Source organism: Schistocerca gregaria, chromosome X (assembly GCF_023897955.1).
Source record: "Schistocerca gregaria isolate iqSchGreg1 chromosome X, iqSchGreg1.2, whole genome shotgun sequence".
Classification (NCBI taxonomy): Eukaryota; Metazoa; Arthropoda; class Insecta; order Orthoptera; family Acrididae; genus Schistocerca; species Schistocerca gregaria.
This window is the reverse complement of record NC_064931.1, coordinates 213,541,939-213,565,962: the sequence shown is the minus strand read 5'-3', so window position 1 is coordinate 213,565,962 and position 24,024 is coordinate 213,541,939. Positions and strand designations below refer to the sequence as shown.

The following is a 24,024-nucleotide window of genomic DNA, read 5'->3' as shown; positions in this document are numbered from 1 at the left end:
CAGCCACTCAGCTGGTCTGATATTCTGTAGGCTCTTACTTTGTTTATCAGGCGACAGTGCGGAACTGTATCGAACGCCTTCCGGAAGTCAAGAAAAATGGCAGCTACCTGGGAGCCAGTATCTAATATTTTTTGGGTCTTATGAACAAATAAAGCGAGTTGGGTCTCATACGATCGCTGTTTCCGAAATCCATGTTGATACCTACAGAGTAGATTCTGGGTTTCCAGAAACGACATGATACGCGAGCAAAAAACATGTTCTGAAGTTTTACAACAGACCGATGTCAGGGATATAGCCCTATGGTTTTGCTTATCTGCTCGACGACCCTTCTTGAAAACTGGAACTACCTGTGCTTTTTTCCAATCATTTGGAACCTTCCGTTCCTCTAGAGACTTGCGGTACACTGCTGTTAGAAGGGGGACAACTTCTTTCGCGTACTCTGCGTACTTTGATGACATCTATTCTTACGCAGTGTTATATGTGTGTGAGTGGTACACCACGTCTCGTAGTCACGCTGAACAGAGAGAGCTGATACACCAACAAATCTGGTTTCTTCATTCGCGATGTGCTTAAGGGACAACTTCAGACATAAAAGCCTGTTTCAGCCATTCTGTCATGTCCCCACGTCGACTCATCTTAATGTGCTGGTTTTATACATTCGACTGATAAACACACATCACTTCAGTGTCATGACATACGTCATCATCTTAGGGCCACATGTCTGCCTCTTACTAGCTCCACACCATCTCCAATGCGACCAGTGTGCTCTTTTAAGGAGACTCAAAGGCCTGGTGCAAGTCTCCCTGTTGCACACCAGTTCGGCCACTTTGGTGTTGATAACCTACCCTGGTAACCCTACCCATTGAAAATGTGAAATGCTGGTACATTAATAACCAGTGTAACCACCAGAATGTTGAATGCAAACACTCAAACGTGCATAAATTGTGTAGTACGTGTGCTGTACGTCAGTTTGTGGGATGGAGTACCATGCCTTTTGCCCTTGGTCAGTCAATACCGGGACGGTTAATGCTGTTTGTGGATGACGTTGGAGTTGTCGTCCAATGATGTTCCACATGTGCTGGATTGCAGACAGATTTAGCGATCGAACAGGCCAAGCAACGTTTCGACACTCTGTAGAGCATATTGGGTTACAACAGCGGTATGTAGGCGAGCGTTATCCTGTTGTAAAACACCAACTGAAAATGCTGTTCATGAAGGGCAGCACAACTGGTCTAATCACCAGATTTACGTACAAATTTGCAGTCAGGATGCGTGGGATAACCATGAGTGTGATGAGTGTGCCCCTGTTGTTATACGAAACTGCACCGGAGACCGTAGCTCCAGATACACGAGGTACGACAATAAAGTAATGAGACTGATGTGAAAAAAATGTTGCTTAGCGTTTTAGTCATGTTTAGTGTTGTCACCTTCAAAGTAGTTCCCTTCTGATTGTACACACTTTTTGCAGCGCTTCTGCCATTGATGGTAACATTTCTGGAACGTATCTTCTGTAATGTCCCCCAAGACCCTCGTCACAGCTTTTTGGACATCTTGTGTTGTTTGAAAATGGTGTCCCTTGACCGCCGTTTTGACTCTCGGAAATAGAAAAAAGTCGCACGTGGCGATATCTGGTGAATAAGGTGGCTGTGGTAGTAATGAAATTTGTTTTGAGGTTAAAAATTGCTGTATTTACAGAGCAGTATGGGATGGCGCATTATCGTGATTGAGAATCCAATTATCAGCAACTTTGGCACGGACACGAATAACTCTTTTATGAAGTCGTTCTAAAATTTCTTTGTAGTAATATTGGCTAACTGTATGTCGAGGGGCACCCACTCTTGATGAACAATTCCCTTGGAATCAAAGAAGTACACAAGGATGCATTTCACTTTTTACTTTGACATGGGAGCTTTTTTTGGTCTGGGTGATCCCTTTGAGCACCACTGCGAACTTTGGCGTTTTGTCTCTGGATCGCACTGAAAAAACCAACTTTCATCACCAGTGATAACACGGCTCGACAATTCTGGATTGATATCCGCATGCTCTAACAGATCGGCTGCCACATTTTTCCGTGCTTCGCGCTGTAGCAAGATCTTCAGTTATTATTAGACGAACCATTTCTCGATTGATGTTCAGTTCTTCTGCAATCATTTTCACGGATAATCTTCGATCAGATCGTACGAGTTCACGCACCGTGACCAAGTTGACATCCGTCCATGAGGTTGACGGTCGTCCACTGTGCTCTTCATCTTCAACATTCGTTCTGCCTTCAGTAAACATTTAATGGCAACGAAAAACTTGAGTTCTTGACGTAACCTCCTCTCTAAAAGCCTTCTGAAGCTTACTGTAAGTTGTCGTCGCGTTTTCACCCAATTTAACGCAAAAAGAAATGGCATACCGTTGCGCAATATTATGCGGTTCCATTTCCGTCACGAGAACCACAAACACGTGTTAACTTATTACAGCACAACTCACGACTGAGAAGTTGCATCGATGTGCCACTTGAACTAGAAGCAGCTTATAGACCAAGGTAAAGGAACTGTGCCAACGCAAGCCTGCAGGGTTGCCACATCTAGCAAAGAAAATCAGTCTGATTACTTTATTGTCGCACCTCGTAGATCTAGTGTGTCTAGCAAGCAGACAGGTTGGTTGCAGGCTTTAAAGTGGATTCCCTCTAACCAACACCCGCCCATCAATGGTACCGGGAGCAGAGCCAGCTCTCATCAGAAAACTCAACAGATCTCCACCTCCGCTCCAATGAGCTCTCGCTTGACACCATGTAACTCGCAAACGGCGGTGGTTTGGAGTCAGTGGAGTGCACACTACAGGGCATCTGGCTTGGAGCTGTCCTTGAAGCAAATGATTTGTAACAGTTGATATTGTTGCCGCACATGCAGTACAATCCGCCAGAGTCATACGACGAACACAGTAGTCTTCCCACTCGGTAATGCCACGTGACTGTCCCAGCCCAGGAATCTCGAGACCGTACATTCTCTCAACCACCGCTGTCAGCAGTCATGTATAGTGGCTGCATTCCTGGCAGCCGTTCTGCATTATCGCAAAAGTAGCCCGATTACATGACGTCTTTCAAACTCAGTGAGATGTTGGCAATGGCGCCTTTGTCGCTTTCAAGACATTCTTGAGTAACATCAGCTCGGCCCTCCCGGTTGGCCGTGCGGTCTAACGGACGGCTTTCCGGGCGGGAAGGAGCGCCTGGTCCCCGGCACGATTCCACCCGGCGAATTTGTGTCGAGGTCCGGTGAACCGGCCAGTCTGTGGATCGTTTTTAGGCGGTTTTCCATCTGCCCCGGCGAATGCGGGCTGGTTCCCCATATTCCGCCTCAGGTACACTATGTCGGCGATTGCTGCGCAAACAAATTCTCCACGTACGCATACACCACCATTACTCTACCACGCAAACGCAGGGATTACACTCGTCTGGTGTGAGACGTTCCCTGGGTTCGGTGTGGGGCGGCGGAGAGATGAAGTGGACTGCGGTAGTCGTCGTGGGGTTGTGGACCATTGCGGCTGCGGCAGCAGAGGAGCCTCTCCGTCGTTTCTAGGTCGCCGGTTAACATACAATACAATACAATACAACATCAGCTCACCACGTACATTCTCAAAGGTAACAAAAGCTCACGACCGTTACAACGTGTATTGGAAGGACATCAGATTTGCCGGCCTTTGGTGGCCGAGCGGTTCTAGGCGCTTCAGTCTGGAACCGCACGACCGCTACGGTAGAGGGGTTCGAATCCTGCCTCGGGCATGGATGTGTGTGATATCCTTAGGTTAGTTAGGCTCAAGTAGTTGTAAGTTCTAGGGAACTGATGACCTGAGATGTTAAGTCCCATAGTACTCAGAGCCATTTCAACCATTTTTGACACCAGATTTGCAGCCTCATAGCGATGCAACTAGCGCCACTGTTACGCTAGTGGCGAAATTTGAATAGCAACTATCTTTCAGGTGTAGAAACGCGGCTACAAACTTTCGTTTATGTCACAGAGCTTCTTCTTGGCGCGATTTTCTTCCGTCAGTGTATTTTCCAATCTGTTTAATACAAAAAGGATAGGTTATACCCAGTGTACAGCATTATAAATCATTACTAATTACTATACTGTACAAATAGAAAAAAATAAGTACAGAGTACAGTCGTTCATGAACACAACAGCAGAGATAATTGTAAGGGAAGCAGTTAGGCAGTTATGAACCATTAGTGCTAGCAGAAATGGACATGAGACAAGCCATGGGGAGAGTGAGGGAGGGGGGGGGGGGTTGAGAGGGATAGAGTAAGAGAGAGGGGGAAAATAAGGTGATGTGACAACAGAGATAATTGTAAGGGAAGTAGTTAGGCAGTTATGAACCATTAGCGCTAGCAAAAATGGACATGAGACAAGCCATGGGGAGAGTGAGGGAGGGTGGGGGGTTGAGAGGGATAGAGTAAGAGAGAGAGGGAAAGGAAGGTGATTTGACTGCCTGAAAAATGAAAAGAACAGGAAGCATAAACGGTGGATGATGGAAGTATTTGTTTCCGTGTTTGCCAGCAGAGGAAATTGGCCATACGCGCTAATATCCGGGGAACCGTCGTAAGGATGACAGGAAGTTGTGTTACAGCTTCTTCCTAAAAGTAATAAGCAGAGGGAAGAGGACGGTAAACGACGAACGATGTTGTCACCAGCAAACAATCTAAGAGGACTGCTCAGATTGTCACCTAAATCGTTTCTATAGATTAAGAACAGCACAGGGCATATTATCTTGTGGAACCCTAGATATAATTAGATAAATTCGTCGCATACTATGAACTGTTATTTTTCTGACGGTGAGTCACTAGTCGTCGTAAAGCTAAGAAGATATTCCACAGGCACTCATTCTGATTAGAGGCCAGGGACGTTCTTCGTTCGATTCTAAAAAATTAAGATAATGCTGAAACGACTACCTAAAGTAAGGGGGTAGTATATCAGAAACGGAGCTAGAGTCTAACCTTCGGGCTGTATATTTCACAAATCAAGCCGCAGCTGTTACATCAGCGCTAACGGACTTACTTCGTTCTCGCTATAGTTCCGTGAGTATGACGAGATTGAAAGCCTTGGCGCCGCGGTCACTTCCGACTCGTCGACTGGTTCTCTCTTACTGAAGCGTGCAGTAGTGTAAGGCTAGTCGTGACGTATTGTTAGTTCGGAAGGTTGGCACACCTGCTGAAAGTAGCACTGACAAGACGAAATTACCGATTGTAGGGATCAGATGGCCAGTAACGAAGCTGTGTTTTGCGAGACTGTGGAGGGTGTAAGAAGAAAAATTAATTGATGCGAAGTACCCAATTGAAAATGTGCTTTATTAGAGGAGGAGTGATATCTGGAATAAGTGATATGTTTCAAACGAAAACCATACACATTTCGTCCAGCACAAACAAATAGTTGCATTCTTGTTTAGTCCACCTCTACCATGAGAGAGCATATGTGCTATGTCAGACGAAAACTGGACACAGAGCAACGTCGCTGTTATATCTCTGGGACAAAAAGTGAGCTGCTTCTGTATTTATATAGCCATGGAAGCTTGCATTTATAGGCCAATAGGGAGTTGTGTAGCTCTTCATGCATTTCTGTAATTTACTTTAATAATTAATCACCATTTAGAGACTGCACTTCATCGTCATGTTATGTTTTCTGATACTGTTGTTACACACTCCGTAATGCCTCGAAAGTGTTTGTATATGTCAACGTAATTATTATACATTCTCTGAATAGATATTAAGTATTGAAATACATTTATAGCAGTCTACGAAAAAGTTTTATTTTTATAAGTGTGTATATAAACGAGAAACATTCGCTGCTAACCGATAAGTTGGTATGTTGGCATATAAACTGCTTCTATTATTTAGGCAGGTCATACATTTTGTGACATTTCAGCCTGTACATGGAAAAGGCTATAAAGCCTAAACCATTGTTGTTTGAAATAAATAAATTTTTTTGGAGGCTCATCAGTCTTTTGACTGGTTTGATGTGGCATGCCACGAATTCATCTCATGCGCCAACCTCTTCATCACAGAGTAGCGCTTGCAACCAACGTCCTCAATTATGTGCTTCATGTATTCCAATCTCTGTCTTCCTCTACAGTTTTTGCCCTTTGCAGCTCCGTCTACCGCCGTGTAAGTCATTCCCTGATGTCTTAAATGAAGTCCTACACTAAAACCCAAAGAAACAGGTACACCTGCCTAATATCGTGTAGGTCCGCCGCCAGCACGCAGAAGTGCCGCAAAACGACGTGGCATGGACTCCACTAACTTCTGAAGTAGTTCTAGATGGAACTGACTCCATGAATTCTGCAGGGCTATCAATAAATCCGTAAGAGTACTTCGGGGAGGAGATCTCTTCTGAACAGCACGTTGCAAGGCTTCGCAGATATGCTCAATAATGTTCATGTCTGCGAAGTTTGGTGGCCAGCGGAAAAGTTTCAACTCACAAGAGTGTTCCTGGCGCCACTCTCTAGTAATTCTGGATATGTGGGGTGTCGCATTGTCCTGCTGGAATTGCCCAAGCCCGTCCGAATGCACAATGGACATGGATGGATGCAGGTAATCAGATAGGATGCTTACGTACGTGTCATACGTCAAAGTCGTATCTAGACGTATCAGGGGTCCCATTTCACTCCAACTTCACACGCCCCACACCATTACAGAGCCTCCACCAGCTTCAACAGTCCGCTGCTGACATGCAGGGTCCATGGATTCGTGAGGTTGTCTCCATACCCGTATACGTCCTTCCGCTCGATACAATTTGTAACGAGACTCGTCCGACCAGGCAATAGGTTTCCAGTCATCAACAGTACAATGTCGGTGTTGACGGGTCCAGACGAGGAATGAAGCTTTGTGTCGTGCAGTCATCAAGGATACACGAGTGGGCCGTCCGCTCCGAAAGCCCAGCACCCAAAGAAGTACACAACTAAAAATGTGTTCTTTTACGGGAGGAGTGATACATGGAATAAGTTTCGCTCTGTAGTCCACGCTTCAAACGAAAACCATTTGGAAACACGCTGACACTTGTTGATTGCCCAACATTGGAATCTGCAGCACTTTGCGGATGGGGTTACAATTCTGTCACGTTGAACGATTCTCTTCAGTCGTCAATGGTCCTGTTCTTGCAGGATCCTTTTCCGGCCGCACCAATGTCGGAGATTTTATGTTTCACCGTATTCCTGATATTCACAGTACACTCGTAAAATGGTCGTATGAAAATCCCCACTTCATCGCTACCTCGGCGATATTGTGTCCCATCACTTGTGCGCCGACTATAACACCAGTTTCAAACTCACTTAAATTTTGATAACATGCCACTGTAGCAGCAGTAACCGATCTAACAACTGCGCCAGACACTGGTTGTCGTATATAGACGTTGCCGATCACACAGCCGTATTCTGCCTGTTTACATATCTGTGTATTTGAATACGCATGCCTAAGCCAGTTTCTTTGGTGCTTCAGTGTATCATCCTGTGTCTTCTCCTTGTTAATGTTTTCCATATATTCCAAATGGTTCAAATGGCTCTGAGCACTTGGGACTTAACATCTGAGGTCATCAGTCCCCTATAACTTAGAACTACTTAAACGTGACCAACCTAAGGACATCACACACATCCATGACGAAGGCAGGATTCGAACCTGCGACCGTAGCAGTCGCGCGATTACGGACTGAAGCAACTAGAACCGCTCGGCCACCTCGGCCTGTCCATATATTCCTTTCCACTCCGATTCTGCGCAGGACCTCCTGATTCCTTACCTTATCAGTCCATCTCATTTCCAACATTCGCCTGTAGCACCATATCTTAAAATAAATGAATAGTAATTTGTAATTTTATGGCAGAAATTTTTTTTCGGAACGGTTGTGTATGTAATGTCAATGAGGGGAGGCTGCGTTTGTATTTGCGAACTCATGTACTCGCTCTCCTTTCGGGAGCGAGTCGATCCCACTTGTATCCGGTAACAGATTCAGGTGGTAAGTGGGCAGCAGCGGAGACGATTCCTACAAGCCCACCGCACACGGAGACGGCGACTTCGGACATGACGTCACATGACTCACTGGTGACGTTAAAGCACGTATGTGGAGCTCATTTCTGATCTCTTGTGGGCGGATGACATTAGAAAACACGCAATAGCAACGTGGATGCGTAAAGCAGAAGATCGTAGCCCTTTGTGCAGTCTGGAGAAGTCTTCATACAGCGAATGACAATTACGACGACGAAGCGAAAGTAGGAAAATCAGAGACAGTTTCAAACACCTGTGCTAAGATAAATTCTGTTTTAAAAAAGAGTGTAGATGGTAGTCTAAGGCCGGCCGCGATGGTCTCGCAGTTCTAGGCGCGCAGTCCGGAACCGTGCGTCTGCTACGGTCACAGGTTCGAATCCTGCCTCGGGCATGGCTGTGTGCGATGTCCTTAGGTTAGTTAGGTTTAAGTAGTTCTAAGTTCTAGGGGACTAATGACCACAGCAGTTGAGTCCCATAGTGCTCAGAGCCACTTTTTTTTTTTTTTTTTTGGTACTCTAATTTTCAATAGCCTATATAGCATCAGTCTTTATTGTTAACAGTCGGTTTCAAAAGTAGCAGCTGTCAGCTTCTGGTCTGTATCATAAAGCATATCTATGGACTATATGACTATACGCCTTATCGTGATTTATGAAAAAATATCTGAGATAAGATGTTTTGTTTGACATTAGAACTATGGAAATAGAAACTTTGCCTCTATATACCTTCAGAAAATTTTTGTAATAAATTTTGTTCCATTGTAAGTTAGTATGGCTCTGAGCACTATGGGACTTAACATCTGAGGTCATCAGTCCCATAGAACTTAGAACAACTTAAACCTAACTAACCTAAGGACATCACACACATCCATGCCCGAGGCACGATTCGAACCTGCGGCCGTAGCGGTCACGCAGTTCCAGACTGAAGTGTAAGTTAATACTTCATGCCATGTTGTCATTATGGTGGATAAAAAGCAGCACATTATTTACAGGTCTGTCAAAAATAAAACCATTTACGGTTCTGCACACGGGCATGTTTGCATACGTAGCATTGACAGAGGCTTGTTAATTCTTAAAACGCACGATATACTGTAAAATGCACATTCGTACACCTGTTTACGTTTGCCTGACATGATACATACATTGTCGAACCACCATAGTAGAAGTATGAGAAAATATGAGGAAATTCGGTCTAGTGAAGTGTATAGTGTTTTGCTCTTACCGAAAAAAAAAAAACACTTGGCAGGGCTATGGATCTTAACGCAGGGAAGTGATGCGAAATGTGAAGCACAGAATAGTCCGCAACTGTCTTCCTGGGCGATGCTGCGGAGATAAAAATTCCTTTTGTCGGGGAGGTTGGAACTGGCAGGCCATACTATTCGCGCCAATGCGTTTTGCCCCTTGTTGTGGTTTGCGGTTGAGGAGGTGAAGAGATCTGGAAGCAGGTAAAACTACGTGGCACAAAATACTTTCCAGTTCAGAGCATGAATCTCGTTCGTTGAAAAGAAATACTGCGGCAGCGAAATTCTGCTCTCCATATTTTTATGGAAAGAGCGAGGAAACACAAAACCAAGCGCCAGCATTCCACTAGTTGCGAGTGTAACGATGCTACACCGAGCTCTTCATAAACGTGTTTGTCACTGTACACCGACGGCAACAAATGCGCGCTTGATTATATTTGACCAGGCAATAAAAACTAAACATTCTGGTTGTCCCGGTTGTGAATGCATTGTACAAACAGAAATCTTGAACCTGTACACAACAGGGTCTCCCTGGAGGAATAACAAATATTTTAGAAGGTGGTAGTATATATTCAGCATTCGAAATAACAGGTGTCAGTTTCAATTGCTTGCAGATCTACAGTCTGTTTCAGAGCTACGTTTTCAGGTCACTTGTTTTAACCTCAGTTGTTATGGGTTTATTTATATGCCGAAGTCCTAGCCGGGAAGTCGTGCTCGAATTTCCATCGCCGAATTTTTCAACTGTATTTGTGACTGATTCGCTGGTCAATGCTATCGTATCGTGTTAGCACCCAGCACGTACAGTTATTTACAGATTCTAAGTAAGCCGGTACTGTATTTACGTATAATTGTCGAAGTGAAAACGCTGCTGCTGGTTACAGAGAATACGGCAGATGATTTTCAAACCGCAAAATAGCGTTTTAAAAATTGCTTTCTCCTGTTTCCACAAAACTGCGGGAGAGTGTTGCACGGCGTAGCAGTCATACGAGCATTTCATCTGAACATTCAAATAAACAGTGTGTGGATGCAGCAGAACAGCCGGTCGCTGAGGCCGAGCGGTTGTAGGCGCTTCAGTCCGGAACCGCGCTGTTGCTACAGTCGCAGGTTCGAATCCTGCCTCGGGCATGGATGTGTGTGATTTCTGTAGGTTAGTTAGCGTTAAGTAGTTCTAAGTCTAGGGGACTGATGATCTCAGATGTTAAGTCCCATAGTGCTCAGAGCCATTTGAACCATTTGCAGTAGAACACATTCAGTTGGTAGAATGTTGTCGTTCAACAAGCACACGCAGGATTTCTGCATGTATCAATTATCCTCACTCGATGATATGGCTGACATTGCTCATGTACGACGTCTCTCCTTATCATTTATAGCTGATTCAACACGCTGGAGCAAGAGGTGAAGCTAGACAATTGGAATTTTCCCGTTGACTAATTGTAAGTCACCGAATGGTCTCATTAATAATGTTTACCGATGAAACCACTTTTACTAATGACGTTGTTGATAGCACTCTTAGCTCGCATCGGTGGTTCGACAAAAACCCACAGACTTTTGTGGAGAGAGATTTTCAAGAACGCATCTCTGTAAATGTTTAGAGTGTTATGATATATAATCAGTTTAGTGGACCTGTTGTGCTGCCAATGATAAAAGTACAGTAATCACACCCAACAAACAAGAATTAGCTGAGGAAATTGTAAATAATGTATTCCATAAAATTATTAAGTAATTCTCTGCAAATAGGCTGGCACTAAATCCTGAGAGAACACAGTATATACAGTTCTATACAGTAAATGGCATAACACCAGCGATAAATATAGATTTTGAACCGAAGTCTGTTGCTAAGACTTATTTAAAATTTCTGGGTGTGAGCACTAATGAGAAATTGAGTTGGAAGAAATACGTTGATGAACTGTTGATACTATTATGCTATTAGGGTTATCGCTAATTTTGGAGATAAACACATCCAGATTCAAAAATAATAGCAAAGTGGATAGCTACAACACTAGAAGAAAGGATGATCTTCACTGTTATGGGCTAAATCTAACTTTGAGATAGGAAGGGGTGAATTATGCTGCCACAAAAGACTTTAGTCATTTACCAAATAACATTAAAAGTCTGACATATAGCCAACCTGCATTTAAAAACAAATTAAAAGAATTTCTGAATGACAACTCCTTATACTCAACAGATGATTTTTTTATATATGAATTAGTAATTGTAAAAAAACAGACTAAAAGAAGATAACGAAATGTCGTATTCATGATCTATGGAACAAACATTAATGTAATGCAATCTCTTGTATGATCTCAGAATTTATACTTTCTTGAGAACGAGTTTCCAGAATTATTGGAACAGGTTTCTTAGGCTACATAGATGGATATGTTCTTCCAGCATGTCGGGTTCCCTGCGCCTTCTAGTCACCAGGAGGCACATCTTCTATACCCAGCCTTCTTCAGAAGATGGGTCGAACAAAATGGTCATGTTTCTTGTCCTCCATGATGCGCAGATCTTACCTCAGTAGATTTTAGCCTATGGGGATGGCTGAAAGATGGAGCTTACAAAGAAAAAGTAAATACAAAAGAAACTTTGATCGTTCGCACTATTTGTGCTGCGCTCGTACAGTAGCGCTAAGAATGCTTCAGAAGCGCTACACGTGGTGTTGTCAAGAGAATTGGAGGTCGGACTTATGAAAATCAACCTCGAAATTAATCATTTGCAGTTATAATTGGTATCATTCGACCGTATTTCTGTGCTACATATAGCTCATATCGCGTTTCGAGAGACAATGCTCTCATCATCAGGCAGTAAAATCTTACCTCATGAGGTTAATAAACGAAAACGTCTTCCAAGACTATTTTGGCCTTCCTAAAAAAAAAGAAAATTGAAACACATTGGACCGTGAGTCCTCTTCATTCATTAAAATCGTCGACTTGCGCCAGTTGCCGTCCATCTCACACTGCACACGCAGCAGGCCGGGTCCTGTGGATCCCCTGTGGGCTTCGTGGAACGTTTTTACTATTTCTTCTATATATCAATCAGAACCGATAAGAAGCAACAAAGTATCACCTATGTTACGTCTATAATAAACAGTTTCACCCATAATGGCATCTTAAGGCTTTAAAACTTTATCTTTTAGGTTCTTAATGAAAATGTCACCGATAGTCCCTGAAATGCTGGCCCACTCAGTTGAACCATTGTTTTAAGTTCAAGATCACGATTGTCCATCATATCTGTTCTTTTCCCCAGAAAGAACAATAAAATAGAAGGAAACCACAAATAACACATGCATTGAGTCAGTCCTTGAAGCGCTCTGACATGACTTACTAGGTACCGAATACCCGTAGATCTTCTGACGTCATAAATACACGGTTTTTCAAGAGGAATAATAAACGTTTGAGGACGTGGTTGTGTAGGCTAATTCGAATAAAACGTTCCATATAAGGCTTAGGAACAGCATCATCAGCTGTAAATTAAATATTTTTATTTTGACTTTCCATTCGGTCCCTTTTTGACCTTCCGTTGACGATCTGTACTAAACTAGAGCAACTATAGATAAAGTGTGACAGAAATCTATAATCCGAATAAAAATAGGTACACCAATATGCGGTTCCTAACCTTTATGAAAGTTGTTCAATTCCACCCACTAAAAATATTTCATTCCATATAACATTAGTGTATGACATAAAGAAAATTAATGCTCCAAAACTAGCTGCAGCAATGTAGTACAGTTTGTTGTTGCCATTATCAAGTGACTTGTGAAAAAAAACATAGTTAGGATTATCTGTACGTAAATCGTCCCTGTTTAATGTTTACAGTTGCATTGGTACTTGCCTCTAGTTGGAAATGACGATCACACTGCATCTATAGCACTTTTTTTTCTGTTATATCTTTGTACGTATATTACTTTTAGTAGTTACGAAACGTAAAAATACGGGTTTGTCAGACATTTTGACAGTGCAGTTTTGACTGTTCTTTACTACGATGCTGTATGTTTACAAATTATATACAGCTTACCAAAGATGGTGATACATTTCGTTGTTCTTATGTTTCTTTAAATTTTATCTATGGCCTGTGTAGATCTGTTTACCATATGACTATGTCTTATCGTCTTCTATTGACATATTTCGAGATAGTATTTATGTTTAAAATCTCTGTGTCCATTAAGAATTCTACATGAACATACAGATTTTAAACATAAATACTTTCTCGAAAACTTTATTGACTTAGCAGAATACGAAAAGAAATATTCATGTGGTATACAAAACGTACACAGACCATAGATAAAATTTAAAGCAAAATAAGAACAACGAATTGTAAAATCATCTCTGGTGAGCTGTATATGTTTTGTAAACATACAGCATCGCAGTAAAGAACTGTCAATATCGAACTGTCAAAATACCTGACAAAAACATATTTTTACTTTTCTTAACTAAAAAAGTAACATACTTCCAAAGATATGACAAAAAAATGTGCTATAGATCAAATATGATGGTCATTTAGATCTAGACTTAAGTATCAGTGTAATTGTAAACATTAAACAGCTACGATTTACGTATAGATAATGCGACGTATGCTATTTTCGCAGGTTACTTGACAGTGGCAATAAGCCGAAACAGGCCGCAAATGTAAAATATTTATAAATGTTTATTACTTAACTGCAGCTAATTCTGAATTATTCATTTTCATTATGTCCTATACCGACGTATACTATGCTGGGACCCAACGGAACTAAAGATATTGACAATAGTGCCATGTAGCATTGTTCAATGTTGGTTACAGAGAGATATTTCTCCAGGTTAAAGAAAAGTTATTTCTCGCATTTTTATTCCATTTCCTATGGATTTATTTATCGATTGTCATGTTTTTATTTTTTTAAGTTCAAGTTGCAAAGTTGTGCTTGAGTTTACGTAACTGAATCTTTAAACGGTGATTGTCAGATTGTCATTTGTTCTCCAATTCTACTGAATCGTATATGCCACATTAATTTATTAATATGTCGATATATTTTAGTACTGGTTTTGTTATGGAAACGCCGTTGCTGCTAGCAGAGAATACGGCAGTCGATTTACTAACCGCACAGAACTACACTCAACAGTGATTATCGTGTATTCACTAAATATCCTCCAAACGGTATTAACGTAATACCTCATGCGGGTGATTAATATTTTGCGTTATTGCTGATATCTGAGTTATAGGCAAAAGACTGGGGTGCAAGTCATAATTCTCTGTCCAACGTTTCGTCTTCCACCGCTGGAGACATAATCAAGGGATTTAACGATTCAGAAAGCTGTTACAGACTCAAAACAAGCTCAACAAGTCGAATTTTATGTATATGTATCCACGCAACGGCCGGTCCGTGACGTCATCAGACCGGTGCCAAAGATCGCGGAGTCGCTCTGAAGTATGCTACACTATGTGATCAAAAGTATCCGGACACCACCAAAAACATACGTTTTTCATATTAGGTGCATTGTGCTGCCGCCTACTACCAGGTACTCCATATCAGGACCTGAGTAGTCATTCGACATCGTGAGAGAGCAGAATGGGGCGTCCTGCGGAACTCACGGACTTCGAAAGTGAACATCCCTAGTTCAACTGTTTCAATGTGACAGTGAAGTGGAAACGTGAAGGGACACGTGTAGCACAAAAGCGTACAGGCTGACCTCGTCTGTTGACTGACAGAGACCGCTGACAATTAAAGAGGGTCGTAATGTGTAATAGGCAGTTATCTATCCAGACCATCACACAGGAATTCCAAACTGCATCAGGATCCACTGCAAGTACTACGACAGTTAGGCGGGAGGTGAGAAAACTTGGATTTAATGGTCGAGCGGTTCCTCATAAGCCACACATCACGCCGGTAAATGCCAAATGACGCCTCGATTGATGTAAAGAGCGTAAACAACGGACGATTGGACAGTGGAAAATCGTTGTGTGGAGTAACCAATCACGGTACGCAATGTGGCGATCCGATGGCAGGGTACAGGGATAGCGAATGCCCGGTGAACGTCATCTGCCAGCGTGTCTAGTGCCAACAGTAAAATCCGGAAGCGGTGGTGTTATGGTGTAATCGAGTTTTTCACAGAGGGGGCTTGAACCCCATGTTGTTTTGCGTGGCACTATCACAGCGCAGGCCTACATTGATGTTTTAAGCACCTTCTTGCTTCTCACTCTTTAAAATCAATTCGGGAATGGCGATTGCACCTTTCAACACGATCGACGACCTGTTCATTTTTTTTTTTTAATTTGTGGTAAGGTCTTATGGGACCTCACTGTTGAGGTCATCGGTCCCTAAGCCTATACACTATTTAATCTAACTTAGACTAACTTACGCTATGGGCAACACAAACACTCATGCTCCAGGGAGGGCTAGAACCTCCGACGGGTGGAGCCGCACGGACCGTGACATACCTGTTCATAATGCACGGCCTGTAGCGGAGTGGTTACAAAACAACAACATCCCTGAAATGGACTAGCTTGCACAGAGTCCTGACCTGAATCCTATAGAACACCTTTGGGATGTTTTGGAATGTAGACTTCGTGCCATGCCTCACCGGCCGACATTGACTCCTCTCCTCAGTGTAGCACTCCGTGAAGAATGGGCTGCCATTCCCCAAGAAACCTTCCAGCACCTGATAGAACGTTTAACTGTGATAGTGGAAGCTTTCATCAAGGCTAAGTGTGGGCCAACACCGTACAGAATTCCAGCATTATAGATGGAGAGCGCCACGAATTTATATGTCATTTTCAGCCAGGTGTCGAGATATTTTTGATCACATAATATATGTAGATTGTAGACTGGAAGAGTTGGCACTGTTTTTTTTATTTAGCACCTTTTCTGTTGAAAGTATATTTGTGCTTTTGAATTTCTATGGCCTCTCCCCTCATCTGGCGTAGTAATTCTTAGTTCTTACTAAAACCACAATGTCAGTGAAATGGAACTGGTGATTTCCCGGCCCTATCACGCAGTCTGATACTGCTGATTTATCCGTCTTGCGTTCCTTGAGGTGGGTGTTAATGCTCTTTTTTGTAGTTCCTATGTACACTTGGGCGGAAGTGTATGGAATTTTATACAGGGTGTTTCACAATTCATGTTACACACTTCTAGGGGTAAAGAGGTGAGTTAGATCAGGTTTTACGTAGGAACTCTGTAGCGTCGTTGGATGACGTTTCCGGACATGGGTTCCATTATAAAACATATCTTACTATGTCCCCTATACAGCCTTTAGAAGTATTTAACATGATCATAGTAGGAAGATATGTAACATGAATTATGAACAACGTTGTATCCCCTGCTGTGGCGCCGGGCGCGGTGGTCTCGCGGTTCTAGGCGCGCAGTCCGGAACCGTGCGACTGCTACGGTCGCAGGTTCGAATCCTGCCTCGGGCATGGATGTGTGTGATGTCCTTAGGTTAGTTAGGTTTAAGTAGTTCTAAGTTCTAGGGGACTGATGACCACAGCAGTTGAGTCCCATAGTGCTCAGAGCCATTTGAACCATTTTTGAACCCTGCTGTGGCAAGCAGTAGGCGTAGGCCCATTGCAGTGTTCGTACATTCCCACACCTTTCTTGTTGGTTTAAACACCGTATCAGTACCGTGTTTTCCGAGTGCTTTGCTGATGCGACCTGTGATCGCTTTTACGAATGGAAGCATAATTTTTCCTTTAGTCGTTCCTTTTTCTTTAGAAACTGTAGACCTTGGATGTCTGTAGATTTTATCCCCTGAAGCTCCTTCAGGTTTTCTAATTACCTGTACATCGAACAAACTGTTTCGTTTGCTTTGCTCTTTTTAGGTCTGCAATAGCTCTCTGAGTAGTAAAGCTTCTGTTATGTCTCCAGCAGTAGAATACGAGACGGTTAGCAGAGAACTATGGATTGGACCACGGCCTCATTCTCATAAACCAAATCTCAGCAGTATCGCAAATATCCTACATGGTACAATTAATATATTACGATACTGCAGTGCGTGTGTTATTCTGAATGCTGCATGCAAGTCCAAAGGAACTTCACATTGCAATTCAAAACAACACAGGCACCGCAGTATCGTATTTGTCCGTCGACACTGGGCAAGCGACCTTAAGGTGAAATGCCTCACCTGTACCAGAAAACACATAATAAATGTGCGAGTACAGGTTGAAGACGGATGGTTGATGACATATGAAAGTTTGAGTCTGGCCATGAGTCGTGCACAGATAGCCAAATGGTAAGGCTATCGCTCACGATAACCAGGTAATCTGTGTTCGAGACCCGGCCCGTGTGATATATATAAATTTTTATTTTTAAAGGGATCACTTAAGACTATTTACATGGGTTGTCTGATGTAGAACAAACTGAAAAAATAAATTCCCTTTAAAGCGCAGTTTCGTATATAATTTATATTCAAAACCTTACACCTGTGTCACAGAACAAATTCTACATCGAGAATACTTTACACAAGTTTAAGGGAAGAAATGCTTCCGATAATTATTACAGTATTTAAAGAACACCAAAACATGAACAGACTGAGATGAACAAACAGTACATGAGACTATGTTAATCAAATCAAATGTAAAAATCTAAGGAGCATATTATTAGCAAAATGAGAAATATGCAAAAGTTAAATGCCAAAATGAGCACTTCTCAATTGGGAGTAAATCAAAACAATCAGAATGGCTGAAAGAGAGCACAATAACATGAGCCATAAACGAATAAGAGCTAAACAACTAAGCAAAGAAGAGAATAGGCAAAAATGAGATACCAACAAAATGAGAACTGGCCGATTGTTTTTCTTTATTGTTATTTTCAAACACGTAGAAACAGCAGGCTGTCAGCAGCATGTTACGCCGCTCTTCAGCCCTAGAGTAGATAAATAAACAACAGAAAGAATACGCATAAGTGACATAACGGTGGGGAATAAACCAGTAGACACATAAAGACAAACACAGAGCCATTCACACTCGACGATAATCCACACTACAAACTGTTGACACGACGCACAGTCACTGAAGATGGCGATGGCACAGGTGAACGATGGAGTGTGACGGTGAACACTGAACACTGAACACTGAACACTAAACACGACGGCACACATGAGACACTGATGGTGATGATCTCCAGCGCACGAATGTCCATGTGGCGTGTGCGAGTTTGGGGACCTGCCAAGGGGTGAGGAAGGGTGAAGGGGGGGAGAGGGGAGAACAAAGATGCCAATGGCTGAGGAGATGGGGGGAGGAGTGGAGGGACAGGGGAGGGGAAGCCCGGGGGAGGAGTGGGGAGAAAGGGATGAGGGAGGGAGGGTGCCCAAAGGAACAGAGACAGGAAGAGGGAAGGAGGATCAAAGTTGGTAGGAGGGGTATATGGAGGGAAGGAGGACATCATCAGGGAGGGGGAGCTGGCGGAAGCCACCTTGGGAGAGGGTAAGGAGGGTAGAGAGATGGAGACCAGGTGGGACGTGGGAATACAGGCACGGCAGCGGGCGGAGGCGGGAGAGGATGGGCGAGACAAGCGGGTGAGGAGGATCGAGTTTGCGGGAGGTGTACAGGATAACTGGCCGAACTCCGTCGGCACCTATATACGGTTGCGCTCGTAGCGGCACCTCGCGGCCCGTACGCAACACGCGCGCCAGCGACCGCAATGCACTCTCAGCGCTCGCGGCGGCGTCTAGCGGTCCGTACGCAAGTTGTGCGATTGCTGTCGCAGGTCGACCCTTAATCTATGATGTTACATCCGACACCAATTTCCATTGTCGTCATTCCATTCTACAGCTGATGGTTTTCCATATTCGCAACTGCGAATACATTTAATGGATTAATATTTTGTCCGATTTGCTTACAAATTATGTTGTTCAACAATGTGGCATGGCGTTATGTGCGGGAATCACGCGCAAATGTGCCATGCCACGGCTTTCGATTTGCTTATGCCCTTCCATTTAGTAGCCTGTGCTTGTTGCAGACCCGTTGGAGGAGAAAGAGAAGATGCGAGAACGCTGGCTGCAGAAGAGCTTCGAGGTGGCTGTAGCTGCTGTCCCGGAGTCTGAGGACGGCACACTGGACCAGCAGCAGGTGGTGACGCTGGTGCAGCGAGTCTCGGGCCGCGCCTTCAGCAGCGACCATATCCTGCAGAAACTTGCCGTAAGTCCGCCATCTGCAACACAGCAGCCGCAGTAAAACTCGATGCCGGGTTACCACCTGCAACTACGAGATGCGGTTACCCACATAGCACGTCATGCACTGAGGTGACAAAACTCGTGGGTTAGTTCCTAATATCGTGCCGGATTTCCTTTCGCCCGGCTTAGTGCAGCAACTCGAAGAGGCATGGATTCAACGAGTCTTTGGAAGTCCCCTGCAGAAATATTGTGCCATGCTGCTTCCATAACCGTCTGTAATTGTGAAAATGTTGCCTCTGTAGGATTTTGTGCACTAACTGATCTCTCGACTATGAGGCCAAATCATTCTCTCGGACTGTCCACAACGTTTTTCAAGCCAGTTGCGAAAAATTGTGGCCCGGTGACAATTCCATTGTTGTTAGGAATATGAATTACATTAATGGATGCAAATGGCCTCCAAGTAGCCGAACATAATCATTTTCAGTCATTGATGGTTCAGTTGTACCAGAGGACCAATTCCATTCCATGTAAACACAGCCAACACCATTATGGAGTCACCACCTGCTTTCACAGCGCGTTGTTGACAACTTGTATCATGGTTTAGTAGGGTCTGCATCACATAAACCAGGCCATGATTTGCCAGTCGTCTAGGTTCCAATCCGTCATGGTTACGAGCCCGGGAGAGGCGTTGCAGACGATGGCGTGCTGTCAGCAAAGGGACTCGCGTTGGTCGTCTGCTGCCATAGAGCATTAACAGCTAATTTCGCAGCATTTTCCTAACGGATAAAAAAATGGTCCAAATGGCTCTGAGCACTATGGGACTTAAAATCTGATGTCATCAGTCCCCTACAACTTAGAACTACTTAAACCTAAGGACATCACACACATCCAGGATTCGAACCTGCGACCATATCGGTCGCGCGGTTCCAAACTGAAGCGCCTAGAACCGCTTGGCCACACAGGCCGGCCCTAACGGATAAGTTCGTCGTACGTTCCACATTGATTTCTGCGGTTATTTAACATGATGTTGCTTCTTTGTTAGCACTGACAACTCTACGCCAACGACGCTGTTCTTGGTCATTAAGTGAATAACGTCGGCCACTGCATTGCCTGTTGCCAGAGGTAATGCCTCAAATTTGGCATTCTCGGCACTGTGGATATCGGAATATTGAATTCCCTAACGATTTCCGGAATTTAATGCCCCATGCATCTAGCCCAAACAACCATTCCGCGCTGAAAGTCTGTTAACTCCGGTCGTGCGGCCATAATTATATCCGAAACCTTTTCACATGAGTCACCAGAGTGCAAATGGCAGATACGCCAATCCACTACAATTTTATACCTTGTGCACGCGATACTATCCCATGACTTTCGTCACCTCATTGTAAACGAACATGACTTGGGTGAGAAAAGCCTGCTTCTTTTCTTTAGCACATATGATTGTACACTCCTGGAAATTGAAATAAGAACACCGTGAATTCATTGTCCCAGGAAGGGGAAACTTTATTGACACATTCCTGGGGTCAAATACATCACATGATCACACTGACAGAACCACAGGCAAATAGACAGAGGCAACAGAGCATGCACAATGTCGGCACTAGTACAGTGTATATCCACCTTTCGCAGCAATGCAGGCTGTTATTCTCCCATGGAGACGATCGTAGAGATGCTGGATGTAGTCCTGTGGAACGGCTTGCCATGCCATTTCCACCTGGCGCCTCAGTTGGACCAGCGTTCGTGCTGGACGTGCAGACCGCGTGAGACGACGCTTCATCCAGTCCGAAACATGCTCAATGGGGGACAGATCCGGAGATCTTGATGGCCAGGGTAGTTGACTTACACCTTCTAGAGCACGTTGGGTGGCACGGGATACATGCGGACGTGCATTGTCCTGTTGGAACAGCAAGTTCCCTTGCCGGTCTAGGAATGGTAGAACGATGGGTTCGATGACGGTTTGGATGTACCGTGCACTATTCAGTGTCCCCTCGACGATCACCAGAGGTGTACGGCCAGTGTAGGAGATCGCTCCCCACACCATGATGCCGGGTGTTGGCCCTGTGTGCCTCGGTCGTATGCAGTCCTGATTGTGGCGCTCATCTGCACGGCGCCAAACACGCATACGACCATCATTGGCACCAAGGCAGAAGCGACTCTCATCGCTGAAGACGACACGTCTCCATTCCTATCTCCATTCACGCGTGTCGCGACACCACTGGAGGCGGGCTGCACGATGTTGGGGCGTGCGCGGAAGACGGCCTAACGGTGTGCGGGACCGAAGCCCAGTTTCATGGGGACGGTTGCGAATGGTCCTCGCCGATACCCCAGGAGCAACAGTGTCCCTAATTTGCTGGGAAGTGGCGGTGCGGTCCCCTACGGCACTGCGTAGGATCCTACGGTCTTGGCGTGCATCCGTGCGTCGCTGCGGTCCGGTCCCAGGTCGACGGGCACGTGCACTTTCCGCCGACCACTGGCGACAACATCGATGTACTGTGGAGACCTCACGCCCCACGTGTTGAGCAATTGGGCAGTACGTCCACCCGGCCTCCCGCATGCCCACTATACGCCCTCGCTCAGAGTCCGTCAACTGCACATTCGGTTCACGTCCACGCTGTCGCGGCATGCTACCAGTGTTAAAGACTGCGATGGAGCTCCGTATGCCACGACAAACTGGCTGACACTGACGGCGGCGGTGCACAAATGCTGCGCAGCTAGCGCCATTCGACGGCCAACACCGCGGTTCCTGGTGTGTCCGCTGTGCCGTGCGTGTGATCATTGCTTGTACAGCCCTCTCGCAGTGTCCGGAGCAAGTATGGTGGGTCTGACACACCGGTGTCAATGTGTTCTTTTTTCCATTTCCAGGAGTGTATTTAGGTTGGTCCTTGTGTACAATGACCGACACACGTCGAAAGAATTTGGCTGAAAATACGACAGTTAAATTAAAATTCACATTATGACCGGGTCTCTAGGATTGTGGGCCCTCCTAACAGACGCGTGATTACATACATTAAAGTTTATTGCATGTACATAACTAACGCTTTTGGAAAATTATTAGTATAGCATCACAAAGGTCACCACGTCTCAAGTGTTGTTAAGCCTAACACAGCAGTGGTGAAACTGTGGTTCGCGGGTAGAATGCGGCCCACATCTAGTGCTCGTGCGGTCTGCGGTTCTCAGCCGTATGTCGTGATAACACTTCATTTTGACAATCACTTTTGTAACGCATATATCTCGTAGTAAGTCTATCCGCAAGCATCTCATAACTGCAACGGATTTGTCTTAAGTTTTGTGGGCAGAAACGAGTTCCAACTACGCTACCAAGACAGCATACTTCTCCGCCTTCCACGAAAACAACGTCATGCACACCTCTATTAAGCAATCCTGCCGAGAACTCCTTTTATTTTATTAATTTTTAAACATGTTGTCTTGGTGAAGCCTCTCTGATAGTCGCTTTGAATTACGAGGGCGTGCGGAAAAGTAATGCCTTCGAATTTTTGTTGTGTTCTGTTGAGGTGTTACATGTAACGCATATCACTTGGACGATCTTACAGCTTCACTGACGCAAGTTGGAACCCTCTGCCTCTAGAGGGCTCCGAATTGTAGAGTGTAACGTAAATATGTCGATACGCGAGAAATAGCGTACTGGAATTGAACTTTCAACACGGGGAAACATTGTCCACACGTGGAGGATCCTCTGTTTTAACATGATAATTCCAGAACACACTCCAGCGCTGCGATATCTGCAACATGCCGACCCCATGAGTTCACTTTCACCGATCATCCTCCATGCAGTATCGCCTTCAGCCCATCCGATTTTCATACGTATCGAAAACTTAAAGAACACGTTCGAGGATTTCACACTGCCAGTGATGAAGCGGCGCAAGTAGAGGTGACGTTGTGGCTCCATCAACAAAGTCAACCATATTTTCAGTGATGGTAGAAACAAATAGATGTCTCGTTGTGAGAATTGTGTTAGGCCCTGCGTGATTTGTCAAGAAATAAATATGTAGCCATGAAGAATAAAGGTGTCAGATGTTAATAAAGTTTGTTTTCCTTAAAAAGATTCAGCAGTTTGCACCTAAAAAATTCGGAGGCATTACTTTTCAGCCCGCCCTCGCACATCGAGTGCTCTAGAAAGGAATCAAATCGTTTTTGTCCTTTGTATCTACTTTAGTGGTTTGAAGGAAGTATTTAATTTAGCTCAAATATAAATGAAAGGATCATTTCTTTACAGTTTTTATAACTGGACCAAAATATCAATACCGAGTCTTAATTTTCCTCTCAGTTGTTCATTAGTTTATTTGTACTGGGGATTTTAATTAACAAGAAAAACCCAATTCTTGTATTTGCGTGTAGTTGTCACCTGTTCGTATGGGAGACGGAGGATCAAGACAGCGACGATACTTGGTTGTGAAACTTAAATAATCTACATTTATACTCCGCAAGCAACCCAAGGGTGTGTGACGGACGGCACTTTACGCACTACTGCCATTACCTCCCTTTCCTGTTCCAGTCGCGTATGGTTCGCGGGAAGAACGACTTCCGAAAAGCCTCCGTGCGCGCTCGAATCTCTCAGATTTTACATTCGTGATGATCTCGGGAGGTACAAGTAGGGGGAAGCAATATATTCGATACCTCATGCAGAAACGCACTCTCTCGAAACGTGGACAGCAAACTACACCGCGATGCAGAGCGCC

The 24,024-nt window shown here is 44.3% G+C and overlaps 1 protein-coding gene across 1 annotated transcript in view; it reads left to right on the top strand.

The window, feature by feature from the left end:
• LOC126298384 (inactive phospholipase C-like protein 1) overlaps positions 1-24,024 on the top strand; it is a 1,421,164-nt gene that overhangs the window by 1,025,302 nt on the left and 371,838 nt on the right. The window contains exon 4 of the mRNA XM_049989691.1: positions 19,174-19,352. Coding sequence (XP_049845648.1) covers positions 19,174-19,352 — 179 coding nt within the window. The remainder of the gene's footprint in view (positions 1-19,173; positions 19,353-24,024) is intronic.